The sequence below is a fragment of the Epinephelus fuscoguttatus genome, linkage group LG20 (genome assembly GCF_011397635.1).
Source record: "Epinephelus fuscoguttatus linkage group LG20, E.fuscoguttatus.final_Chr_v1".
In the NCBI taxonomy this organism is placed as follows: Eukaryota; Metazoa; Chordata; class Actinopteri; order Perciformes; family Serranidae; genus Epinephelus; species Epinephelus fuscoguttatus.
In genome coordinates, this window is record NC_064771.1 from 16,594,463 (window position 1) to 16,616,676 (window position 22,214).

Here is a 22,214-nt window from a genome sequence, read left to right on the forward strand (position 1 = left end):
TGGCAAAATAAATAAATAAATAAATAAATAAATAAATAAATAACTACTTGAAAAACAATGCAAATATGAGTGTAGTTAAGCTACCGGCAAGATGTAAAAAGTTGTAAAACTATTAGTTTCATTACATGTAGTTTACTACCTCTAACACTTTATAATCCATAAACTGTAAATAAATCAGTGAACTGTACGTGCTGTTGAAGAAGTTCAGCCGGACCGTTTAAACCGGAAAGGGCGGGGCATGGTTCAACACGGGCACAATTGAGCGTGACACACAAAACAAAAAAGTTTCAACCGCTGGGAAGAACTAACGGTACCTGTCGACTGTAAGTTTTTAACTCATGACATTCAGCTGTATTAATATCAAATATTAGTTAATTTAGTTTGTTGTATTATGAAATAGTTTTATCTTTAGTTCATAAGGTAGGTGTGTGGCAGGGAGACGTTAATACCGGGCTAACGTTATCTAACGAAGCTAACACTGAGCTAGCTAAACTCTAACTTCGTCTGTACACGCACAAATGAGAAAGAATACCATCGAGGGTGAACAAAATGTCCCATTTAGCATGTGGGGGGTAAAGAAGGCATTGGATAAAATTGTGGGAAACTGGGAAAGATAAAATATGTTAACGTTACATCATGTTAAAACATGGAGGGACTGAAGAAGTTGTTTCTATTATTTAATTAAGAGCTGGAAGGACGCTATCAGAAAAAATGCCAGTAAGCAGGCAGACTTAAATCATATTGCCTTGATACCACACGTCTGTTAACTAGTGGAGCTGATGTTTAATGAGAGGAAACACACTTATTGTAAGAAAGATGTGTGGTGGCTAAGTACCAAAGCAGATTTGGGAGGAGATGGGGCACTATGGATTCCTTGTTGTGTCTCAAAGATGAGATAAGAAAAGTTCAAGTAAATAAACAGAGAGCTGCCGTTTTTAATGTTAAAAATATGACATGTTATGGAGAGAGGGGCTGCTGGATGTCAGATGGGAAATTTCACCTGGGACTCTCTAGGTGGAAAACTATTCAGGTTCAAATAGGGTCAAGATTATTTTTGTGGAAAATTGATTTTTTCAGGGGAGTGCTGTAAGTCCTGCTTTATTTATTTTGCTTTATTTTCTGTTACAACAAATGATATTTGCGAATATGCAAGTTGTTGTGAGAAGATTACTGTTTGCACATGACAGGATTTTGTGGAAAAGAGCATATACACAGATCAGCCAAAACACAAAACCCACTGACAGGTGAAGTGAATAAAATTGATCATCTCTTTACAACCTGAGGTCCTGGCATTCATGTGGATGCCACTTTACACACACCACCAATCAAAACACTGTCACAGACCAAGTGCCCCCCTCATGACGATGGCCCGAGGAACATGACAAACAGCTCAAGGCATCAACCTGGCCTCTAAATTCCCCAGATCACAATCCAGTCAAGCATCTGAGTTGTAGCGGCAAGAATTCCTCGCAGAACATTGGACTGTAACAACATGCTCAGTGTTATTCTCTTTACCTGTCAGTGGTTTTAATTTTTTGGTTGACTGAAGTAGTGCAGAAAACAAAGGTTGAATTAGGGGACAAAATGGGAAAAACAAAAGTTATTATCTTCACACGAGAGAAACTCAGGGAAGCTAATTTAAAATTGTATGTGTTATTTGTTCATTCATGACAAACCTTTCATCTTTATCGTTGGTGCTCAGATTCAGGGCCACCTCTGTTTTCAGGTGTGTGGAGAGACAAGTGAAGAGGTAGGAAATGTCTGAGCTAAGTGATGAAGCCAGTGAATCAGAGCAACTGGGTGCCAGCCTCTCTCTATGGCTGGGTGACTCCCTGGTGCGGCCTGAGGAGCTGGATGTCCCTTTGGACCTCCACACTGCCTGCTCCATCGGCCAGTACGACGTGGTGGCAGAGAGCATCAAAAAGTGGGTGCATAAATTCCAATAATTATAGTATAACCAGATGTGTTTGTTTGATCCAAAGCCTTTGTGGCACGTTTAAATCTGTGTATTTGTAACTATGATCTTGTGTCTTTTAAGACGTGAGGTGGACTTGAATGGCAAGAACGTCGGAGGATGGACCCCACTGATGTATGCATCGTACATCGGCCATGACAACATTGCAAATCTCCTGCTCGAGGCAGGTGTGAATGTAAATGCCACAACTGCCAAAGGATTAACCCCCTTGATGCTGGCAGCGAGCTGTGGGAATGAAAGTATCGCATACTTCCTGCTTCAGGTACAAAATGGCTCCATCAGACAGTAACAGTTCATCACACTCTATCATAAAGATGGAAGAAGGCAGTTTTTGTTATGTTCTTGGTAAGATGTTAGATTTATAGTTCTATATGTTGACACTTTGTCATTCAGAGTATGAAAGGCTTTTTGCTTTTCTTACCCCAAAAGCAAGGTGCTGAGTTGGAACTGAAGGACTCTCGAGGCTGGACCGCTCTTTTCCACTGCACAAGCACCGGCCACCAGCAGATGGTCAGGTTCCTGCTGGATAACAATGCTGACGCCAATGTCAAGTGAGTGCCTTCATTCTTCCGAAAACTACTGTAACTCTCCATTCAAACAGAGTTTTTCATGACTTATTCTTTCATCCACAGGGAGCCAGGGTCTGGTTTCACTCCCCTGATGGAGGCTGCTGCTTCTGGACATGAAATCATTGTTCAGTACCTGCTTGATCATGTGAGGAGGATAAATTTGCACACCACTGTGGATGGGTGGTGACATTACACAAAGCATATAACAGGATAGAATAGAAATACTTTCTCTTCTTTTTGCATGCAAAAGAAGAAATTTGTCTTTAGTCTGCATGTGCAAAATCTGCTATTAAAAAGGGTACATTCACACACATCATATCACACACAGACAGGACAGATTAAAACACATTAATTTAAAAAACAAATACAAAACAGAGGCCACATTAAAAGGAGCACCAGGTACTCGATGGTGAGGACTGAGTCAAGGTTAAATAATGCCTTTTGAGCCTGACATCTGCTTTGTTTTAATAATTAACAGAAAGTTAAAGTAGAGGACCGCAACGCTAAAGGAGAGACTGCCCGTGCCCTGGCTATGATGTATGGATATACCAAGATCGTCAGCCTTATTGACTCACGTTCTCCAAGGATCAAACCAGGTACGTGTCCAAACAGTTTAATTTCTCATATGTTGTTTTCCTTTCCATTCCTTTCATCTTTCATTTTCTGATTGTTTTTTCTGTGTGTGTGTTCCAACTCAGGACATTTTGAAGACCTGAGCTCCTCAGAGGACTCGGACAGTGCGCCCCCACGGATAAGGCCAAGTCGAAGCCGAGCTAAAGGCGTTAGCATCCATGATGGGCCCCAGGCCATCGCCAAGTTCCGAGTAGGAGGCACCAGCAAACTGTGTGGTAGTGTCACATAAGATATCTGCCCATGTGTATCCATGTTAAGAGGACAGTAGTTCAGAAGCTAAAATACTCAGAAGCGTCCAAGGAAGTTTTTGAAGTGGATGCTCAAGATAAAAAAATAAATTTGACAGTCAGATTTTTTAAAAGTGGCATGTACGTCATAAGCACTGTCAGAGGGGGAGACAAAAGTTCCGCATTCCAACTTTAATACTGTTTTCTCCTTTTACAGAGCCTCCTGTAGCTCCACCAGGCTACATGACATTTCGTGACATCGGTGAAAAGAGTGAGGGCATCTGCTACCGTGACGTGACATCACCCATCAATGAGCTGGATGGCCAGAGCAACAGCAGCAGAGGTAAGAGGCACACGATTACCAGTGTTTTGTGACATCTGAAATACATAACTGAAGTGATATAGTACAAGCAGTGTCAACAATTACACTGGATGTCCACAAAAGCAATTCAATATTCTATGATACCGCAACAGATGACAGTCCATTCTTCGACAATGACATGCCCACCATGAGGAGCAGCAGCAGCAGCAGTGAAGGCTTGCCTCATGTGATTGGCCTCAACTGGGAAGGCTCAGTGGAGAGTAATGAGGTGAACACAAGAGCACAGCAGTCCCACTGATACGGAGCCAAGCTCCAGATTTTATTTAGATATGTCTGTGACACGGTGTCTCTTCTCCCCCAGGACTCTGACCAATGCAAAAAGAGCAGCTCTCGGAGGGTAAATAAGAGCCATCACTCAAAAGGCAAGAGTCGCCATGGAAGCAGCGATGCAGCTCACTCCAGCGTTACAGGGAACTGTGGGATGCTCTCACATGCTGGTCTTCCACCCTCCTACACTGGTCCAAAGGCATGTGCTCACTTTTTGATGTGTCAGTGATAAGTGTGGTCAGCAGCCAGTTTATTCTGCACTGTCTAACATTGTCTGTTCCTGCAGGATCTGGCGGAGTTCTTGGAACAAATTGGCTTCTCTAAGTATCTCCCTGTACTTGAGGAGCAAGACATTGATCTGCGGATATTTCTCACCCTGACTGAAAATGATCTCAAGGAAATAGGGATCACGTAAGAGATTTTTTCACATTTACTTGGGCACATTCAGTTTTTGTTTCCTCTTGGTGTGAAATGCTCATTCTGTTCTTGCTCTCCAGATTGTTTGGACCCAAGCGTAAGATGACCTCGGCGATTGCACGGTGGCACAGCAGCGCTCGACCACCCAGCGACGCTCTAGAACAGGCTTATGCTGACCAGCTTGAGGCGGAGATGCAGGAGATGGCCATTCAACTACACAAGGTAACTGTGAAGCAACTGTAACTACCATACAAATATTTTCTGACCTACATTTAACTGACAGACTTTCTCCCTGTGTAGCGCTGTGAGGAGGCGGAGGGTCTACAGAGCCAGGTGTCTCAGGAGAAGGAGCTGCGTACCGTGATGGAGGGATGTCTAATGGAGGATAAGATGGCATGGAGAAGGGTCCACGCTGAGCTGGTGGAGAACCATCGGCTGGCTCAGGACATGAGTGCCACACTGGCGAAGTCCAGGACCTGTTGTGGTGACCTGCTCTCCTTTTTGACTACTGATGGGAATAGCAGCTCTTTTACTGGTGTGGAAGATAAAACAAAGGGTGACAATGGTGTTAAAGGTGAGTTGAAGTGTCCTGTGTTGGGTTACACCTTTCACATGTTCTGATTAACAGGATTCGGGCTGGTAGTCTGAACAAGGCCTAAGTAATTTTACGTGTCGTTGCAGCTGGGGAGGGACTCACACGTGTTACAGAGCTACTAAAGAAGCTGGACTCCTATGAAGAAGAGCTGGGTAAGAAGGTGTAATGCTCAGTGATTCACGTGGCTTTGCGACGTCAGTAGTGTCGAGTGTTAATGCTGGTATCTGCTTGATTTGACATTACAGCTGGGACCCTGCAAACTGTGCTTCAGAGTCTGAGGCGACTGAGTGCCCCCGAAAAAGTCTCAGATAGCTGGGAACGGCCTTAACCTTCACAGGTGAGTACTTACATCAGAACTCTTGTTAGATGAACACAAAAAACATAAGAAAATAACTGGTTTCTTGTACCTGAAGAGGCTTTTTGCCAATATTCGACGGAGGGTGATCTAACCACCCTGAACAATCTCACTGACATGAGAGAAGGCAAGGCCAGCCCTGCCGGACCACTGCAGCTCGGGGAGGGAATAAGCTGACCTGCAGCTCCTCCGGGATTGGCGGATGGACCAGAGCTCGCCAGATGCGGATAAGGCCACGGATGACGGCGGTTACTGCAGAGAAACGACAAACAGGCAGGAAGGGTACCTGAACCTCACACGCTTGTGCTGGTGTAAACTGGACTCCAGTAGCTGGGTTGGGTAAATGCACAGAGAGGAGGAGAGAGTGGACGCGGATCAGAGGCTGTGATACTGTGAAATGTTTTTAAAAGGCCGTTCTCTTGCCCTGTATGAAATGTGGGTTAAGTTATCTTCACATCACAAGCTGAAACATTTCTTAAAGGTAGTCAAAGTTAAAAGATTTTCTGCAGAGTTACACTTTATCTGAATGAAATCTTATTTGTATGCTGTTTGAAAATGATGTCCTGCTGAATGCATTTTAGTTATTCATTTACAGTAATACATTACGTTACAGCAGATTTCTAGTGGTGCAATGAAATGGTTAGTGTGTCATTCAGTAGATTCACTGCGTGGCTTCCTAAATGTGATCTTGGACATGAATTAAAACCTTGTTGCCTGAAAGTTGACGTGGACACTTGAATTCTGGGTCATTTTCCTCTTCTGTTTTTACATATACTCTGATATTGGTGCTCCACATCAGTGTAATGAGGACAGCTTGATGATTGTGCTTCATATTTTTGTCTACAAACAGATAATGAAGTATCAAAAATACAAATTTCATGACAGAAGGGAGAATATCTGCAAATTTATTGGCGGCCCCATAGTTGAGAATGTATGTCAGCAGAGCCAGGGGAAACACATTGTGGACAAAATTATCCAAACAGTAAACAGAACAAAATAAATACCCACCAGCCCTGTAGTCTTTTGGGAGATATTCCATGATCAGTTGATTTCAGAGGTCAAATAGCGTGAAAATGTAGTCGACAGCAAGCACTAGGACATCATAAATAAAGGTGGAAGGAGCAGTTTCACTGGGGCTTTAGAAAACTAGATTTTTATGTGTTTTGGTCTATTTGCATATCCAAGGCATGATCAGGAAACATTTTCTCCCAGACCTTAATTTGGAATCCTGTTAAATGTTCCTACTTTTTCAGAAGCAGCTGAAAAACTGATAAATTATTCATGACTCTGTGCCAATTTGTGGTGCCGAGATGAATTCCCAATGCATAAAGTTTATGCTCAGGTAGACTTGTGCATCATTAATATTTTACACTTTCAGATTTGCTGAACATTTGTCAGGTTTTTTTTGCTTATATAACCTTTAAATGGGAATTATGGTGCTCCGTCAGCTCGGCATTACTTCAGCAGATGTGTGGAACATATTGAGACATTCACAAATTATAGTCTGTCTCTTACATAAACACTTAAAATTGCTTTGTATTGAATCTTGGACTTAATATCCAGATGTCTCTTATCAGATGGCAAAGATGAGTCTGACTCTATTGATGTAGTCAGTATTTAATTTGCTAAAACCACAGGGCAGTCCTGGGTCAGGGATTCCCCTCCTGATTGCTGGGATGTCCTCATACGGAGTACATCTGAAAATCCTCCATTGTGCCCGGGGCCTTGGCGCTAAATTGATGTGATGCTGCTCAGTTAACAACCTTGGCGTGATATGAATGTTGGCTGAGTTAAGCTTTAGCAGCTGATCCAGATACACCGGCAGCTCTTTCACCAAGCACAGACTCTGCCCACCTCGTACATCACTGCTCCGGCCCTCAACTGACAAGACACCTGTAGATCTGTTACAGGAACGATGGGAAACTACTAGAGATTATGATAAGACCATTGACATGTTTAAGGAATAGTTCTGTTCAGTACAGTCCACTGCTGTGGACATGGGCAGCAGCAGACCACATTTAAAAAATAAATCAATATCAATCAATATACCCCCTACTGAGGTTCCACAAAACTCATACGATAAGGTGCTAGGCCATAGACGTATGAATTGATGCATACATATTTTTACAATTGGAGAATTTAAGAATCATTTTAGGCCTACAGTGAAGATAAATGGAAATTAGAATGTTAAGTAAAGTAACTGTTACTCATTTCTATATGATTTTTTTTGGTCAGAGCCACAGGGAGCCACTGGAGAGGGGCTAAAGAGCTGCATGTGGCTCTAGCGCCACAGGTTGCCTACCTCTGACCTAGCCCAATGTGCCCCTCGGTGACTGATCCAAGCCTTCTTAGAAATCCATGTGTGATCGATCCTCCAAATTAGCTACATTCCTAATCCTCTAAACCAGTGGTTCCCAACTGGTCCAGCCACATGGTCCACATTTCTCCTTAGGCATTAGCTCAAGTTCCACACAGTTTAACACATTCAGCAGCAACAAACTTGCGTTTGGCCATGTCGTCGAGCTAGTTTGTTGTCTCTGTTGACGTGTTTGCAAGTCACTTGGTCCATTCAAAATGGACAGGTGACAGGAAGGAAGTTAAGCTATGTATTGCTATTGGCGCCACGTTTCACTACAAAAGTCACACAATAACACAAACTAACCATTCAAGGCTGTGGCAGACCAGCAACTCCTGTGTTCTGAGAGGTGAAATTACTGTCTGACAGCAAGGGAAAGTAGTTAAAATATTCTAAATAGAGTATGCACTTTTTTAGGTGGATAAAATACATTTTGCTGCTGCCCCTGTCCACAGCAGTACATTACTAAGCTTCCTTGCAGTATTCCTGCCTGGTTCTCCAAACTGGGGGGTGCCGACCGCCATCTACTGTAGGTAATACACTGACTATGGATAAGCACCTCATACAACCCCACTTCAAAGAATCAGAACTGTAGCTACAGTTTATTTCATCTGATATCACAGTCGTGTTGGGATTGTACATTTATACCCAGGAACCAGATGCACTGTGTTTGGTGTTTGTAGTGAGAACCCTAATTTGCAACACTTGTCTTTAAGGTGTCATAAAAAAGAGGTGACAGACAGGAGTGGCAGACTTGCGATGCCGAGCAGCCTCCAGAATGTAAATGTACCCAAATAAACACAAACAGAGTTGAGACTGGGCTGATAAAATATTCTCCATCTCTCTGTGATAATTTACTCATGTCACGATGGTCTGCCAGTAAAACTGACAACTACTGTAGATTGTAAAATCCTCCCGCCAGCTACCATCAGGCCGCACAGTGCTGGGATGTAACACAGATTCTGACAGTAACAGTCAAGACAAAGCTGTTCTGTTGAGGTTTATGTGGACAGAAGTCGTCTCTGTTGGCTCCCACACTTTTTCTGTTGTGTGTCTCACCAGTACTGAGCCATACAAACTATGACAAGCAACACACTGAGCGGCACACATTGTTTGTAGCTGGTGGACTCGAGGCTAGAGATGTTGGCAGGTTGCCAATTGGGATTTCTGGGCCCAGGAGAGTAAAGTGTGGTTGGGGAAAATGAATAAGTAGTTTCCTCTCACTAAGGTGCCCTCGAGCAAGACTTTTTATCCTGACTGCTCCACTGGAACCGCTCAGCAGACAGGAGGTGGAGACGAGATGTACTGGGCAGCTGCCAGGTGAGAAAATGTGCAGCTGAATGAAAATGTGAAGCTCAGTGCGAGGTCGGATGACCTGGACTCGGTCTACATTGACTGTGATTCATCAGAGAAGCTGCGTATACACCAAAGGGAAGTTAAGCTATTTCATGTTAAAGGGACAGCTCAGCCCCAAAATCAAATATATATATATATACAAACAGTAATTTTTACCACTTATCCGGGGCTGGGTCGCGAGGGCAACAAGCTGAGCAAAGCACTCCAGATGTCACTCTCCCTTGCAACACTTTGCCAGCTCCTCCTGGGGGATCCTGAGGTGTTCCCAGGCCAGATGAGATCTATATAATCCCTCCAGAGTATTCTGGGTCTGCCCCAGGGCCTCCCACCAGTTGGATGTGCTTGAACACCTCTAACAGGAAGCGCCCAAATGAAAAATACATATATATTTTTTGACAAACCTTTTGATAGACCTTGTTATGAGCAGTTTCATGAAGGAACCATTTTCTTTCTACCAAACTACACCCGCTAACTGTATCACCATGCAGAAGGAAACATGCATCTACTACTAGCTCACCTAGCACCACTAATGTCATAGCTCAGCCAAGGAGGACACCATTAATGTTTACATCTCGCACTGTCACAAGCACGAGCCTCTCGGCCATGAGCAGATGCACGCTAGCGTACCTAAAGGTCTGTGGATTATCTTGAGTAACCGGGTCGTGATTTCTGGAAAGAGACATTGCTGTTGAGTTTTTCCAAATGTGTTTTTTGGCACTTTGAGCACCACAAGCTGAGTGCCATCTAGTTGCATTTTATTCAAGAGAGGGCAGATGTCTCTACAGCTGATATCTCTAACACTCGGCAACTCACACCAAAATAATCTAGGCTGATTAATAGCACTACAGGTAAGAGGAAAAATATGTGTTTTTGATTTGGGGGTGAACTGTCCCTTTAAATGTAGTCAACAAAACAGACTTCACTAGTCCAAGACAATTTCAAGTGTATTGCTTTAATGTATCGTTTTAATAGAGAGCTATTTCTCATATAAATTAATTTAACATTATCTACAGTCCTTCAAAATAAGATATAGCATTATGTACAAACATTAACAATACACTTAAGATGAACATACAGATGTTCCTGTACAGCCTTCAGGGTTTCACTGAGGTGTTTAAAAACCATGTAAAATGCTGCGAGTGTGAATTCACAAAAATATTGTTATATTCTTTGATAGCTAATGTAGCATCTGTTTATGTACAAATTCAACCGTTAAAATGTGAATGTTTGCTCTTAAAGGCTGTCCAGGAGAGCACATATAACCCCCATCCTCCTTTATATCAGACTTGTGACTTATCTCACTTCAAACAAACACACACAAAACCGTCCTTTCCACAGTGACAAAAGACTCCAGGCCCACACGGAGGAAAACAGACATCCCGTCTGTCTGTGGTGTGTGTGATCCAGGCCGTTGTGAGGACCAGTTCCCACTCCCACAGAGCACCAGCTGTGTGAACAGTGCTTGTGATGTGCTCAGGTGTACTCACACAGGTGGCCGCAGCCAGCAGGGCAGTGGGCGCTGCTCTTGAGCCAGTTCATGATGTGTTCCAGATGTCCGCCATGGCTGCAGCCCTGACACCACACAAACAGTCCCTTCACCACATGGTGGCACACTGCGCACACGCTGGCACACTGGTGGCACCTGGAGGAGGGACGAAGTGCGGTTATTAGAGCTCGGCTCATGGCAGGATTAAATAAACACTCAGGGTGCTGTGGAGATGTTGCATTTAAGATTACAGAGGAAGCAAAAAACTCTGGATAATGGTACTGACAGTTTGTTCCTGTGGAGACTCCAGAAAGTTACTGATCACAAAGGAATAATCTGATACCCAATTCCCCATATATGCCAAAATTTTTATTTTTTTCCACTGCATTTTTTGTACAGATTAAAAACACAAGATATATCATATCAATTATTGAGCTTTAGAGTTGCTAGAAGGTGTATTTTGTCACCTCTGGACAGAGCCAGGCTAGCTGTTATCACCCATTTTCATCCTTTATGCTAAGTTAAGCTAGCCAGCTGCTAGCTGTAGCACCATAATTAGTGTACAGACATGACAGTGGGATCAATCTTTGCATCATTATTAGATATTAGCTGTTTTAAACTACTAATTTCAACTAAATTAGATAGAGTTTAATAAAATAAAATTACATTATTGAAGCACAAGGAGCAGGGTTTGTACAAAATTTTACCTGCAACAGAAAGACCTACAGATCCATAATGCGTTCACTCAAAACTGCCTGTTTTTGTTTTTTTATTAAAGCGATAATAATCTCATAAATTCCGTGAAAAAGAGCAGAATTTTATTTGTCAAGTGAATGCATTGTCTTTGTGTACAAACCACCTTATGGTAAGTACACTAAATTCTAAAATCTAAAATGAAACGGCGATTCGTACCTGTCACAAATCCAGCCCTTGTTGCTCATTGGCCGCTTGCAGTTGCTGCAGTTGATGTGGAGCGTCGTAGACGTCTGGTTCAAGCAGGTGATGGCGCTGCACGTGCTCAACTTGATGACCTCATTGGACACGTTCCACAGCTCGAATCGCTGCAGCAGGTCGATGTAGGACATGTACCAGTGCTCCTGGAATGGAAACATAACTCGTTTAGGGTTTAGGTCTTACAAACTGCAACGTCGTAAATCAGTTTTTTAGTAGTGAACACGTAAAGTATTTAAAACTTAGAGTCGTACATAAGGTCTAAACAATCTCCAAACTTTGATAAAAAAAAATTATGTCCTAGCCCACTGGTTTCCAACCTGGGGGCCCTAACCCCCACTAGGGGTCGCCAAAACGTCATGAGGGTTGTGAAGCCGTCTTGATTTTTAAGGGTGTAAAAAAACTTTAAAAAATATATATATATACAGTAGGTCTTTATCAGCATGTCAGCCACTTCTGTGAAGGAACCCAAATGAAATTGTATTTTTTTAAGTTTAGATAACTATTCAAGATATAAAAGACCTGAACACAAGATATACTGACAGAGCCGAAACTTTCTGCTAAACAGCCTCGTCCTGCATCATTAAAGTATGCAGTTAAAAAAAATCAAAGAGCTAGCAGAATAATGGGCAAATGTCAAGGAGAAAGAAGCCTAGTTAGTATGAGTTATTGTTAAAAATAATTTTAAAGAAATATCACAAAAACTCAACTCTGATGCAGCATTCACAGAAAATGATCTGCTCAAAATCCATCCAAATCTTGTTTTACACAAACTTCCTGCAGTTGTTACGGTAACTGTTTGGGTTTATTGTGCAGCTTATCAGTTGTTCCGTGCTGTTATTGTTATGCATTGAATAGAATATGAAATATTCTTAAAATATGTCACTGAGGTCATCCGTTTACTCAGTCGAGAAGGAAAAAGGGAAACACTGTTCTTGTCCATGAAATATTTTAATACACTTCTAGAGACACTGATCTTTAGCTGACCTGAGTGAGGTCATCAATCTCTTTACGGATCCGGTCGCCCAGGACGATGAGCACAGACACAGCCATCTGCACGTCGCCCTGCTCAGCGTAGTAGCTCAGCATCTCCCTCACAATGGGACAGAAGAAGCTGGCAGGCAGATGTGGGCTGAACAGCGGCTGGGAAATGGAGATGAGCGAGAAGGACTCGATGGGTGTCAGACAAGTGACTTCTGCCTCGTTGCCGCTGACGTGCGGGGAGTCGGCCTTGTCCTGCTGAAGGTGCTCCGGAGCAGACGGGTTATCCATGATCTCATGGCGCAGCTGGAAGGCCTCCTGGGGCAGCGTGTACTCCTGCTCTTCTGTTGTGACAAAAGGAGCAGAGATAATATTAGACAACAGAGCGCTGAGTATGGAGGCAGCTATAAATAGCAGTCGCTGACGTCAGCGAGTCTTTAGTTTCCTCAGAGATAGGACTGAGACTGACCTGTTTGGTTGTCGTGCTCCACAGAGTAGAGGTCATCGTCATCTAACTCAGCATCGCCGAACATATACTCCGCCTGGCCCTCGCTGCCCTCTGTCTCCTCGTTTTCTGAAGGGAAATTAAAAGACTGGCTTGTTTAGTCTTGATTAAAACACGGAGAACACGAGGACAAACAGATAAGCTTCTTAATGGCCGCTCTCACCTTCATTATTATTGCTGATGTGCGAGTTTCCAGGCTCCAAGTGAATGTTGTCCTGCCTGCTCTCACCTTTACTGCGCTCCAGCCTGCTCTCTGTGCCCATCCCTGAACTCATTTCCTTCATGTTGAAACTGAAACATAATGTGCATCAGCATTAGATGATGACTGGCAGCATAGCTGTTTTTGTAATGAAACACTAAAAACACAATTTACCTGTTCATTAAAGGCAAAGTGCCCAGTTTACTGAGGCTGTGGTTTAGACCGGGCGTTGTGAGGTTTGCTGGGTCAGAGAACATGATTCTCAACATGGTCCATGTTGTGGAAACCTTTGTATTGAAGACAAAAGACAGGTTGTTAAAAACACATGCCGAACACAATTACTGTTGAAATTTATATATTACAAAGTGACAGGTTACTGCAACCACATTACTTTTTCCTAAAGTGCAGCACAGCTACAATTTCAGTATTAGATTACAGTTACAAATAGAGCTCCAATGATTAATCAATTAGTTGTTAAGTATTTTTTAAATTAAAAAGGAATTGATTCTGATTCCAGCTTCTTAAATGTGATTTACAAGACATCTAAGGATGTAATCTTGGGTTGTGGGGAAACCTGATCTACTCTTTTCACTTTTTTTTGACATTTTAGAGACCAAACTGCTAATCAATTAATCAAGAAAATAATCAACAGATTAATCAACAATGAAAATTAGTTGCAGGCCTAGGTACAGATCTAATGGGATGTTACTGTTTGTTACTTCCAGTCTGCTAATATTAATGATTACACAGACCATGTCTCACTATCAAATAACAGTGAAAATTCCGCAAAAGTTAAAATATAGAAAATAAGTAAAATGTTTACGAATGAACCAACAAAAACTGACTATGACCTGGAGTCTCAAATACTGCAGACTCTATCATAATTATATAACCTTAAGATATAGCGTTTCTGCAATTTCTTGCACTATTTATAATGATAATGTGTTTTAAATCTATGAGTTTATTGCCTCGGTTAATCCAAATACCACAAACAGTCTAGTGCAAATGTACAGTAACAAGCAGTTAAGAAGTGAAGTGATAGTTGATGAATGGCTTAGGTAATGGAAAAACTAAAATCAGCTACAAGTTTGATAAATGATTTAGCGTTTAAGTGAAAAAAAATTGTACGATTTCTGGGGGGGCATTTTCGCCTTTTTTGGACAGTTTGACAGTCATGAAGTAGAGATGAAACAGGGAGAGATGAGAGAGGATGGAATGACATGTTACAAAAGTCCCCTGGTATCGAACTGGTGATGTTGCAGTTATTTGGCATACACTACAGCTACCTAGATGCTTTGGTTTAATTAATTTTGTTGGCTAAGATGGGAAAAAAACTCACTGGTTCCAGCTTCTCAAACGTGGATATTTTCTGATTTTGTTACTGTTCCATGAAAGTACCAAATATGGTCAGGACTTTTGGTTGGACAAGGCTCTACATTTACAGACTTCACTACAGGCTTTGGGAACTTGTGATGGACATTTTTTTTATGATTTGCTGACATTTTTAGACCAAATGATTAATCAAAAAGTAGCCAGTAGACTCATAAATCATTATAAATAATTGTTAGTTGCAGCCCTAATGCAGTTACTTACTTTTCCAAAAGAGTAATTTAATATGTTTTTGTTTGTTTTTTCTTTAAAAAAGTAACTAGTAATGGAAAAAGTATCACTGCTTTTGAGTAACACGTCAATCAATCATTATAAATCGTAATCTATCAAGGTCAATTTAAATTGGCAACACCAAAACCTAAATGGATTATTTGAAACAAACCAAAATAGCACTAAGTCCAGATTTGTTCCTGTATTGATCTGTCTGACCTGCGGTCTTTTGAGCTCCCGGGCGACCTTGGCGTTGTGATCACACAGCTCAGCAAACGGCTTCCCACAGAGGAGGTAGAGTTGTGCTGTCTTGACAAACCAGTCCATACGGTTGCTGTCCAAGTCTGTCTCAAAGACGCTGAGGGCGCTGGACACATGCGCAAACTGCTCTGTCGGGTCGGGCTTCTTGAAGAAAAAGATGGGGTAGCGGCGATCGCCCCCAGGGTAAGGCTTTCTGTTGGCATCACTGCTGATCAGACTCTCTTTGGCTGCAAAGGCCAAGTCGCCGAACAGTCCGAAGCACAGACCCTCGGGGTTGGCCTTATCCACGGGACGGGTGGCGTCCTTGAACATGTGCTGGTAAAGGGTGCTGTCCTTGGAGCCAGAGAGCAGAAAATGAGGGTCGTGCTGGTGGCGCCACACAATACCAGTGGTCACGTCCTTGTGTTCCTCAAATGTGGCGAAGGGAATGAAAGGTCTGCGGACATCCCACACGTAGATGTTGTGGTCCACCATCATGGAACAGGTGGCTAAATGAAACTTCCTCTCAGGCCGCCACTTGACCCGCGCCACTGAGGCAATTGTCTGGACACAGTAGATCTCCTTGGCCCGGTTTGTGGTCATGTCCCACACTTTCACCATCTTGTCCCTGCCCCCAGTGGCCAGCCATCCCCTGAAATGGAAATAAAGGGAGAAAGCTATTAACGAACAACAAAGTAAATTCCTACTACTAATTGCCGGTGACATACAGTCTGACCCACGACACCTTTAGAAATAAAAACCCCAATTTCTCAGTTGGTTTATGTCACAGAGTCACTTCCTTCTACCTGTCATCAGGGTGCCAGTCACAGCAGAACACAGGGCCAGTATGGGCAGTGAACATTCGCTCGTAGCGGTCCGGCCGCCTGATGTCCCACAGCTGGACATTACCATTCTCAAAGGATGCAGCAAACGTGAAATAATCCTTCATGCTGAACTGGACATCTCTTACACTCTCTGACTGACCTGGAAGAAAGAGAGAAGGGAGGAAAGCAACCACGATATTAAGCAATGAAAACCACAGAATAGTTTGTTTCCCAATTTCTATCAGTGACACCACAATAGAATAAAGATCACGTGGGTATGAAAAAGAAAATAAACACTCTGTGGCTTTGAGGAAAAGCAGCTCATGTTCACAAATACAGTTCAATATTGATTGAACTTTCCTTGGCCATGCAAAGAAATAACACATTAAAATTCATAATTTAGGTGGTGTCCCCCTTTAATGGCAATAAATAACCTGATGAGTATTACAAAATATTTTACCTGAGAAAGTGCTGACCGACTCCTTTTTGCGCAGGTCGAAGCACTTCATGAAGCCATCCTGCGAGCCACTTAGCAGCATGTAAACCTCTGTGGGGTGGAAGCACACCTTGTTGACAGTACGTTTGTGCTCAGTAAAAAGCTGGTCCTGTTTGTTACGAGAGGGTTTCCCCAGGTTCCACGTGACCACCGCCCCATTGGTGGCCGCCGTGGCCAGCAGGTTCTCCTCCATCTGGTGCCACATCACATCCGCACAGCTGAAATTTAGAGAGGGTTTACGGCCGACACGTAGATTCAGCTTCTCCACAAACTGCTCCTCCTCCAGCGCGTAGATCTTGAAGATGTTGCGGCCTGCTACCACCACCTGCGTGGCGTCACGGCACACGCTGATGGCGTTGGCAGGAGCGTCCAGGTGGCAGAACATAGTTTGACCACTGATGGAACTGCTGCCAAGGGCTGTGGTAACCCGTGACATCTTCTCCATGTTCCTGGAGCAGACAACAGAGATTTCATTTGAGCTCAGAAACAATAACAGTGACAAGATGCATCAAGAGAACCACAGATTAATTTACTTTTACAGCACCGCTTCAAAATAAATATGAGCAACATGCTTAGTGTTTACAAGACAGTTAAAAAAATCCACCAGAAGGTGGCACTGTAAGTTACATTTACACAGTGCTTGGTGTAGGGGGCAGGAGAGGTGGCAGTATTCATAATATTTACGTGTGTTTTACATTTTCGACAATGTAACAGCTGCAGTGCTTACTTGTTGAAGAACCACTGGCCTCGTCACTGTCTGCAGCTGCACAGTGTCCTCTTCATGTGCTCCCATGAGAGCCAGCTTACTACAGAGAGATTAGTATGTGAACAACACACACACACACACACACACACACACACACACACACACAGAGCATGTAACAGTGGTAGAATGTAACTAAGTATATTACTTATTACTATAAGTACTGTGCTACTGTTTAAGTTTGAGGTACCTGTAACATAATTCAGTATTGCTATTTTATGCAACTTTATACTTTTATTTCACTTAAATTAAATTCACTGGGAAATATTATACGTTTTACTCCAGTACATTTCTTTGACAGTAAAAGTTACTTTTAACATTTAAAAACATGATGCGACATAGTTATATGATATGATGCAGCACTATACTATTAAGGTACCCAGAAGTACACAAAGTATCTAGAACTGGCTCCACATTAAAGGACTACACATTAAAATGCTCTTACACCTTAGTGATGAAAACAGATTGATATTCTATAACAATGAAACACTGTGAAAGGAGACATCCTGCAAATACTAAAAAGTAAATTTTGCTGATAATACTTGTGTACTTTTACTGAAGTAACTTTTATAATTCAGGACTTTCACCTGTAACAGAGTATTTTAAGACTGCGGTGTGTCTACTTTTACTTAATAAATGATCTGTGTACTTCTTCTTCCATTGCATATTTCCTGGGTTTACAATTAGGACAGATATTTGACGTCTATCACAAACAAAATTTAAAAAGATCTCTTACAAAATGATCTGTTTTGTACACTTTAATCACAAAAATATGGAAGCTAACACTAATTTTTATGTAAGCATCTCGTTATCATAGGGTACCATAATAACCTTGACGCTTTAGTGTTATAATCTCAAACAGATCATTATTTTACATTGTAAATACTGTCAAATGTCCATTCTGTCTAACCCAATGATAGCTGAGGATTCATACGTGTTATTCACCTTCTGCATCGCGCTGGTGACTGATTACTGACTCTTGTATGCTAAGAGTGAAGGTATGATGATGATGCGGTGAAACACAAACCGAGCACATGCCGACAGTGTGAGAGAAGCTACTCACCCAAATAACATGTACAGTAAGCTACTAACACCACCATGCACTACCTAATAATACACCCTGGTTTGCTGCTTTGGTTATGGTTCACTTCGCTATGTATATCCGTCAGCGCCTTCACGGTGCTCACTTGTCTGCGGGCGTGCTGTCTCCAAATAGCTAAACTCATAGCAAAGTGCACTACCACCATAAACATAACTGGAATGTGAGGCTAATGCTAACAGGCTAACCTAGCTACCGAGCACTTTTCGTCCAAGCAAGACCAAACGAGCATGAAACAAGTTCTACAAGTATGTCGCACAATTAGAGAAATATCAAAATGATGTATTGCATTGGGTAGCAGTGTCTATTTAAAGTCATAACAGAGTATTTCAGGAGACAAACCTTCTGAAACTGTTGTTCACAGCTTGCGGCACCGGAAGTTGTATTTCGCGCTGTCGTCTCGCGGGATTTTCGTGTGTCATAACGGAAGACTCGTCACGCTGGTACAGATCCTTCAGGAGTTTACTGCACTATTTTCTGATTTGTTTAATTGATTAGGTGACCTTCAAACGAAGGTGAACGCAGCATTTGTTGTGTCAAAGCGAAGCAGTTTAAGGTTTGATAATAATAAAACATGTTTAATGTCATAGTGCTGTAGAATAGAGGTTTAACAAACTGACTTCTGGGTTATGTTTGTGTCTGCAGGTGATGGTGTGAGCTCTCTGCTGCCATGAGTGCTCTGTTTGCCTGTGAGGATCCAGCCACATGGAGGAGTGTGTATGGGAAATACTGGGATGTAGTGGAGGCAAGGTCCAAAGCCAAGAAACCTGGGAAGCTGCTGAACCTCGAGAAATGGTAAATCCTTCACAAAATCACACTGTCTATTAAATCTGTTTAACATGCTGGCTTTCAGTATGATGTATAATTAATTTTTCTTCAAGCCACTTAAAATGCATGTCTTGATCTTAGTGGGGACAGCTGTTCTTGAACGTGGAAATAGCAGTTTCACAAAACAACGGTACAGTACCAACTTAAGGTACACTTCACTCGGTTGTCATGGAAATGGATGTCTCGATATTTCAGCTCAGTAGCGGTGTGATTTCATTACAGCACCTCTCATCCATGTTTGCTTTAAGGGGAACACCACCTGCATTAAGAATTTCAATATGTTATTTTCATGGCCTGGGAAAGGTCAGTCTGTATTTGTGAATATGAGTTACTTTCTCTGAAAGCCAGAGACCAGAGGAGGAAGTCTCAAAACTTCTGATGTCTGGGTGTATAAAGTCTGGACCATAGACAATGAATGGGAGCCTGATTTTGTGAACCCCTTTCCCAATTCATTATCTTTGGAGCAGCTCCAGACGTTATGCCCTCTGACATCACACATTTTTTGCACTCTAGCTTGAACGTATGAATTTTAAAAAGTGTAATTTCACCAAAATAATATGCCATAATATGATGTTAATTCTTGTCAATTAATTTAAATGGATTTTAATTTCATTGAAACAAACACTGTTTGCCCCACAAGCATGTTTACAGGATCTATTGGTATAAAGCATAACCATGCAGTTACAGTCAGAATTTAAGTTGCCGTATTCAAATTAGTATCTTCTTGTCCAGGAAGTGTTTACTCTATGAAAACTGAAAAAAAAAAAACTCCACATGTGATAAAGCTGAAAAGTCTAGTTAAAATATCTAGAAGAAGCAAGTAAGTGGGCCTTGAGTCATGATCGTTTCATCAAATATCTTCACTAAGCACTGGACGATATGGAAACTTCATGTCACGATTTTTCTGGCAAAAATAGTTACGATTCACGATATTATACCAATAATCCTCAAAGTTCGATTAAAGCTCTCTGGCACAAAAACATACTGGAATCACTGGATGCATCACAGATGGGACACACCTTTTTTTTTAGTGAATTAAAAACAAATAATCTTAACCAGGCTCTTCAGCTATTTGAAATGCCATCATATTTTTGTTTAAGATATGTTATGTTTGTCAAGGTTGGTGTGTGTGCAGCCTGTTTTTGCAGAGCCTTTTTTTCTTGTTGGTTGCCCTGTATTTTCTTTGGGTGCTGCTGGACAACGTAGTCACAATGATCCCGATAATGGAAATTCACCACAATCAACTTATTGTGTGTTTTTTATGGTGATCTGCTATTAAATCGTATATCATTCAATCCCCAATCATGACGTGCTTTTACACCAGGCTTACAGCTTTTTCAAGACTGAAGATACAACAAAGTATATCTATGTTTATCCCTGCATATGAAATGTGTTGTATGAATGAGTGTAGTTGACCTAAATGTAACTAATCCTAACCTGTGTGTCCCTGTGGTCAGGTACCAAGAGGAGCTGCCTACACTCATTTCAAGTCGACCTGACAAACATGTCACCCAGTCAGAGTTGGTGAAACTCATGGAGTGGAAGCTCACTGTAAGTGGACTCTAGACATTAAATCATTAAAATGCAAGGAACTTGAACACACCCACAACAAAACACTCCCTCTAACATTCAGTATAAGTATGAAGAGTCACTAACAGACTAACAGTTCATCAGCTGTGTCCTTGATCGGCCCCGTGTGCTTTTCTGCAGAGAGGGAAGTTCAGGCCGAGGCTGCAGCAGCTGGTGGCGTCCAACAGTGAGGACACCGTGGAGAAATGTTCCAGAAAGGCCTTCAGCCTCCTGCCTGATGTGCAGGCAGCCATCGCCGAGCTCAGCTCCTTGAAAGGAGTTGGTCCAGCCACCGCTTCAGGTTAGCACAGCATCTCTGTTTCTGCTTTATCGAACCTGCTTTTAGCAAATAGATAAAAGCTTAAGAATTCATATTGATGAAACGTCGCTGTGATCCTCTGAAAGCACAAAGCGAAAGCCTTCTCACCAAGCGCACGCTGCTGTAGGATTGAGCGGCTGGGACTCCCCGCTCTCTGTTTATATAGTTTGTATTCACCTCATGGCTGCAATCGGCTTGGCTTGGGGCTGACTGTCCATTTTGTTCCAGCTGTGTTGGCGGCGGGAGCTCCAGAACAGGCTGCATTCATGTCAGATGAAGCCATGGAGAGTGTACCGGGACTGAAGCCCATCCAGTACACAGCCAAGCACTACACTCTCTACCTGGGCAAGATGGTCGAGTGCACTGGGAAACTAAACAAAGGTGAGCAGATGACAGGGGCACAAGGGTGGTAAGTGCATCTGTACACAAATATGATACACTGCTAAATAAAATACTAGTTTATTAAGCCTTTGCTTGCTGTCTCCAGGGTCAAAACAAAACACGGAGAAGCAGCCTTCAGTTTCTATACACCATGTATCTGAAACAAACTCAGAAACTCTCAGTTCTTTTAAATCAAGACTTAAAACTTTTCTGTTCGCCTCCGCCTTTCATTCCACTAAATCTGGGAATATTCAGTCATATTTTGCACTGTAACTTTTATTCTCCCGTTTAAAAAAATGTATTCAGACTTTTACACTGCCTTTAAAAAGTGGAAGATTTTCTGTCCTTTTATTGCTCAACACTGAATCAAAGAAATTCAGAGTGGCTTATTTAGAAATGTAATTTATTTTGCATTTTATACTTTAAATTATTTTATCTCACTCTGATATTGGACGATCTTTTTCTGTTGATCACTGTCCAAAAAAAGCCACATGCACTGTATTTTGATTCTGATGCCTGGCCTCCCCTCTCGTCCACAGTGGATCCCCAGCGGGACTGGACGCCCCACAGGCTGGAGCTGTGTCTGTGGGCGTCGACCACAGCCAAACAGCAGCAGCTCCCACTTCTGAGGGATGTTGATGTGAAGGCCAGCAGTGTGGTGGAGAAGTGCTCGGACACTGACGCAGACCAGAGACCAACGAAAAAGCTTAAAACGAGATAAAAGCGATTGCACGGTATTCTTTTAGATTAAATTTGCTTAAATGTTTGTCTGTTTTTTGTATTTTCCCAGAATAATAAAGCCTTTATATCAAATTATGGTCTATAAAATGTCTACAAACATT

At 42.2% G+C, this 22,214-nt stretch overlaps 3 protein-coding genes across 6 annotated transcripts; 2 read left to right on the forward strand and 1 right to left on the reverse strand.

The window, feature by feature from the left end:
- The first annotated feature begins 236 nt into the window (after nt 1-236).
- anks3 (ankyrin repeat and sterile alpha motif domain containing 3) lies at nt 237-6,165 on the forward strand. Of its 2 annotated transcripts, none has more exons than XM_049563961.1 (16): nt 237-323; nt 1,703-1,924; nt 2,039-2,237; nt 2,405-2,526; nt 2,608-2,689; nt 3,023-3,140; nt 3,243-3,392; nt 3,622-3,747; nt 3,879-3,994; nt 4,088-4,252; nt 4,340-4,464; nt 4,551-4,692; nt 4,771-5,044; nt 5,152-5,217; nt 5,311-5,402; nt 5,479-6,165. In XM_049563961.1, the coding sequence occupies exons 2-15, from the start codon at nt 1,758-1,760 to the stop codon at nt 5,391-5,393; spliced, it is 1,935 nt and encodes a 644-aa protein (XP_049419918.1). In that variant the 5' UTR covers nt 237-323; nt 1,703-1,757; the 3' UTR covers nt 5,394-5,402; nt 5,479-6,165. The 2 variants fall into 2 exon arrangements, with proteins under 2 accessions (XP_049419918.1, XP_049419919.1); XM_049563962.1 differs by having other exon boundaries at nt 242-323; nt 1,727-1,924.
- A 3,907-nt stretch (nt 6,166-10,072) lies between these two features.
- On the reverse strand, nt 10,073-18,663 carry wdr24 (WD repeat domain 24). The gene is made up of 11 exons (XM_049563831.1): nt 18,618-18,663; nt 17,141-17,219; nt 16,378-16,862; nt 15,900-16,077; nt 15,073-15,745; nt 13,429-13,541; nt 13,219-13,346; nt 13,020-13,124; nt 12,557-12,894; nt 11,531-11,715; nt 10,073-10,774 (listed from the first exon to the last, which is right to left on the reverse strand). The coding sequence occupies exons 3-11, from the start codon at nt 16,856-16,858 to the stop codon at nt 10,606-10,608; spliced, it is 2,370 nt and encodes a 789-aa protein (XP_049419788.1). The 5' UTR covers nt 16,859-16,862; nt 17,141-17,219; nt 18,618-18,663; the 3' UTR covers nt 10,073-10,605.
- zgc:112496 (uncharacterized protein LOC541336 homolog) lies at nt 18,180-22,185 on the forward strand. Of its 3 annotated transcripts, none has more exons than XM_049563834.1 (6): nt 18,180-18,255; nt 18,921-19,070; nt 20,561-20,654; nt 20,814-20,973; nt 21,220-21,372; nt 21,912-22,185. In XM_049563834.1, the coding sequence occupies exons 2-6, from the start codon at nt 18,946-18,948 to the stop codon at nt 22,091-22,093; spliced, it is 714 nt and encodes a 237-aa protein (XP_049419791.1). In that variant the 5' UTR covers nt 18,180-18,255; nt 18,921-18,945; the 3' UTR covers nt 22,094-22,185. The 3 variants fall into 3 exon arrangements, with proteins under 3 accessions (XP_049419791.1, XP_049419789.1, XP_049419790.1); XM_049563832.1 differs by lacking the exon at nt 18,180-18,255 and adding an exon at nt 18,687-18,831; XM_049563833.1 differs by lacking the exon at nt 18,180-18,255 and adding an exon at nt 18,705-18,790.
- Nucleotides 22,186-22,214: the final 29 nt, after the last annotated feature.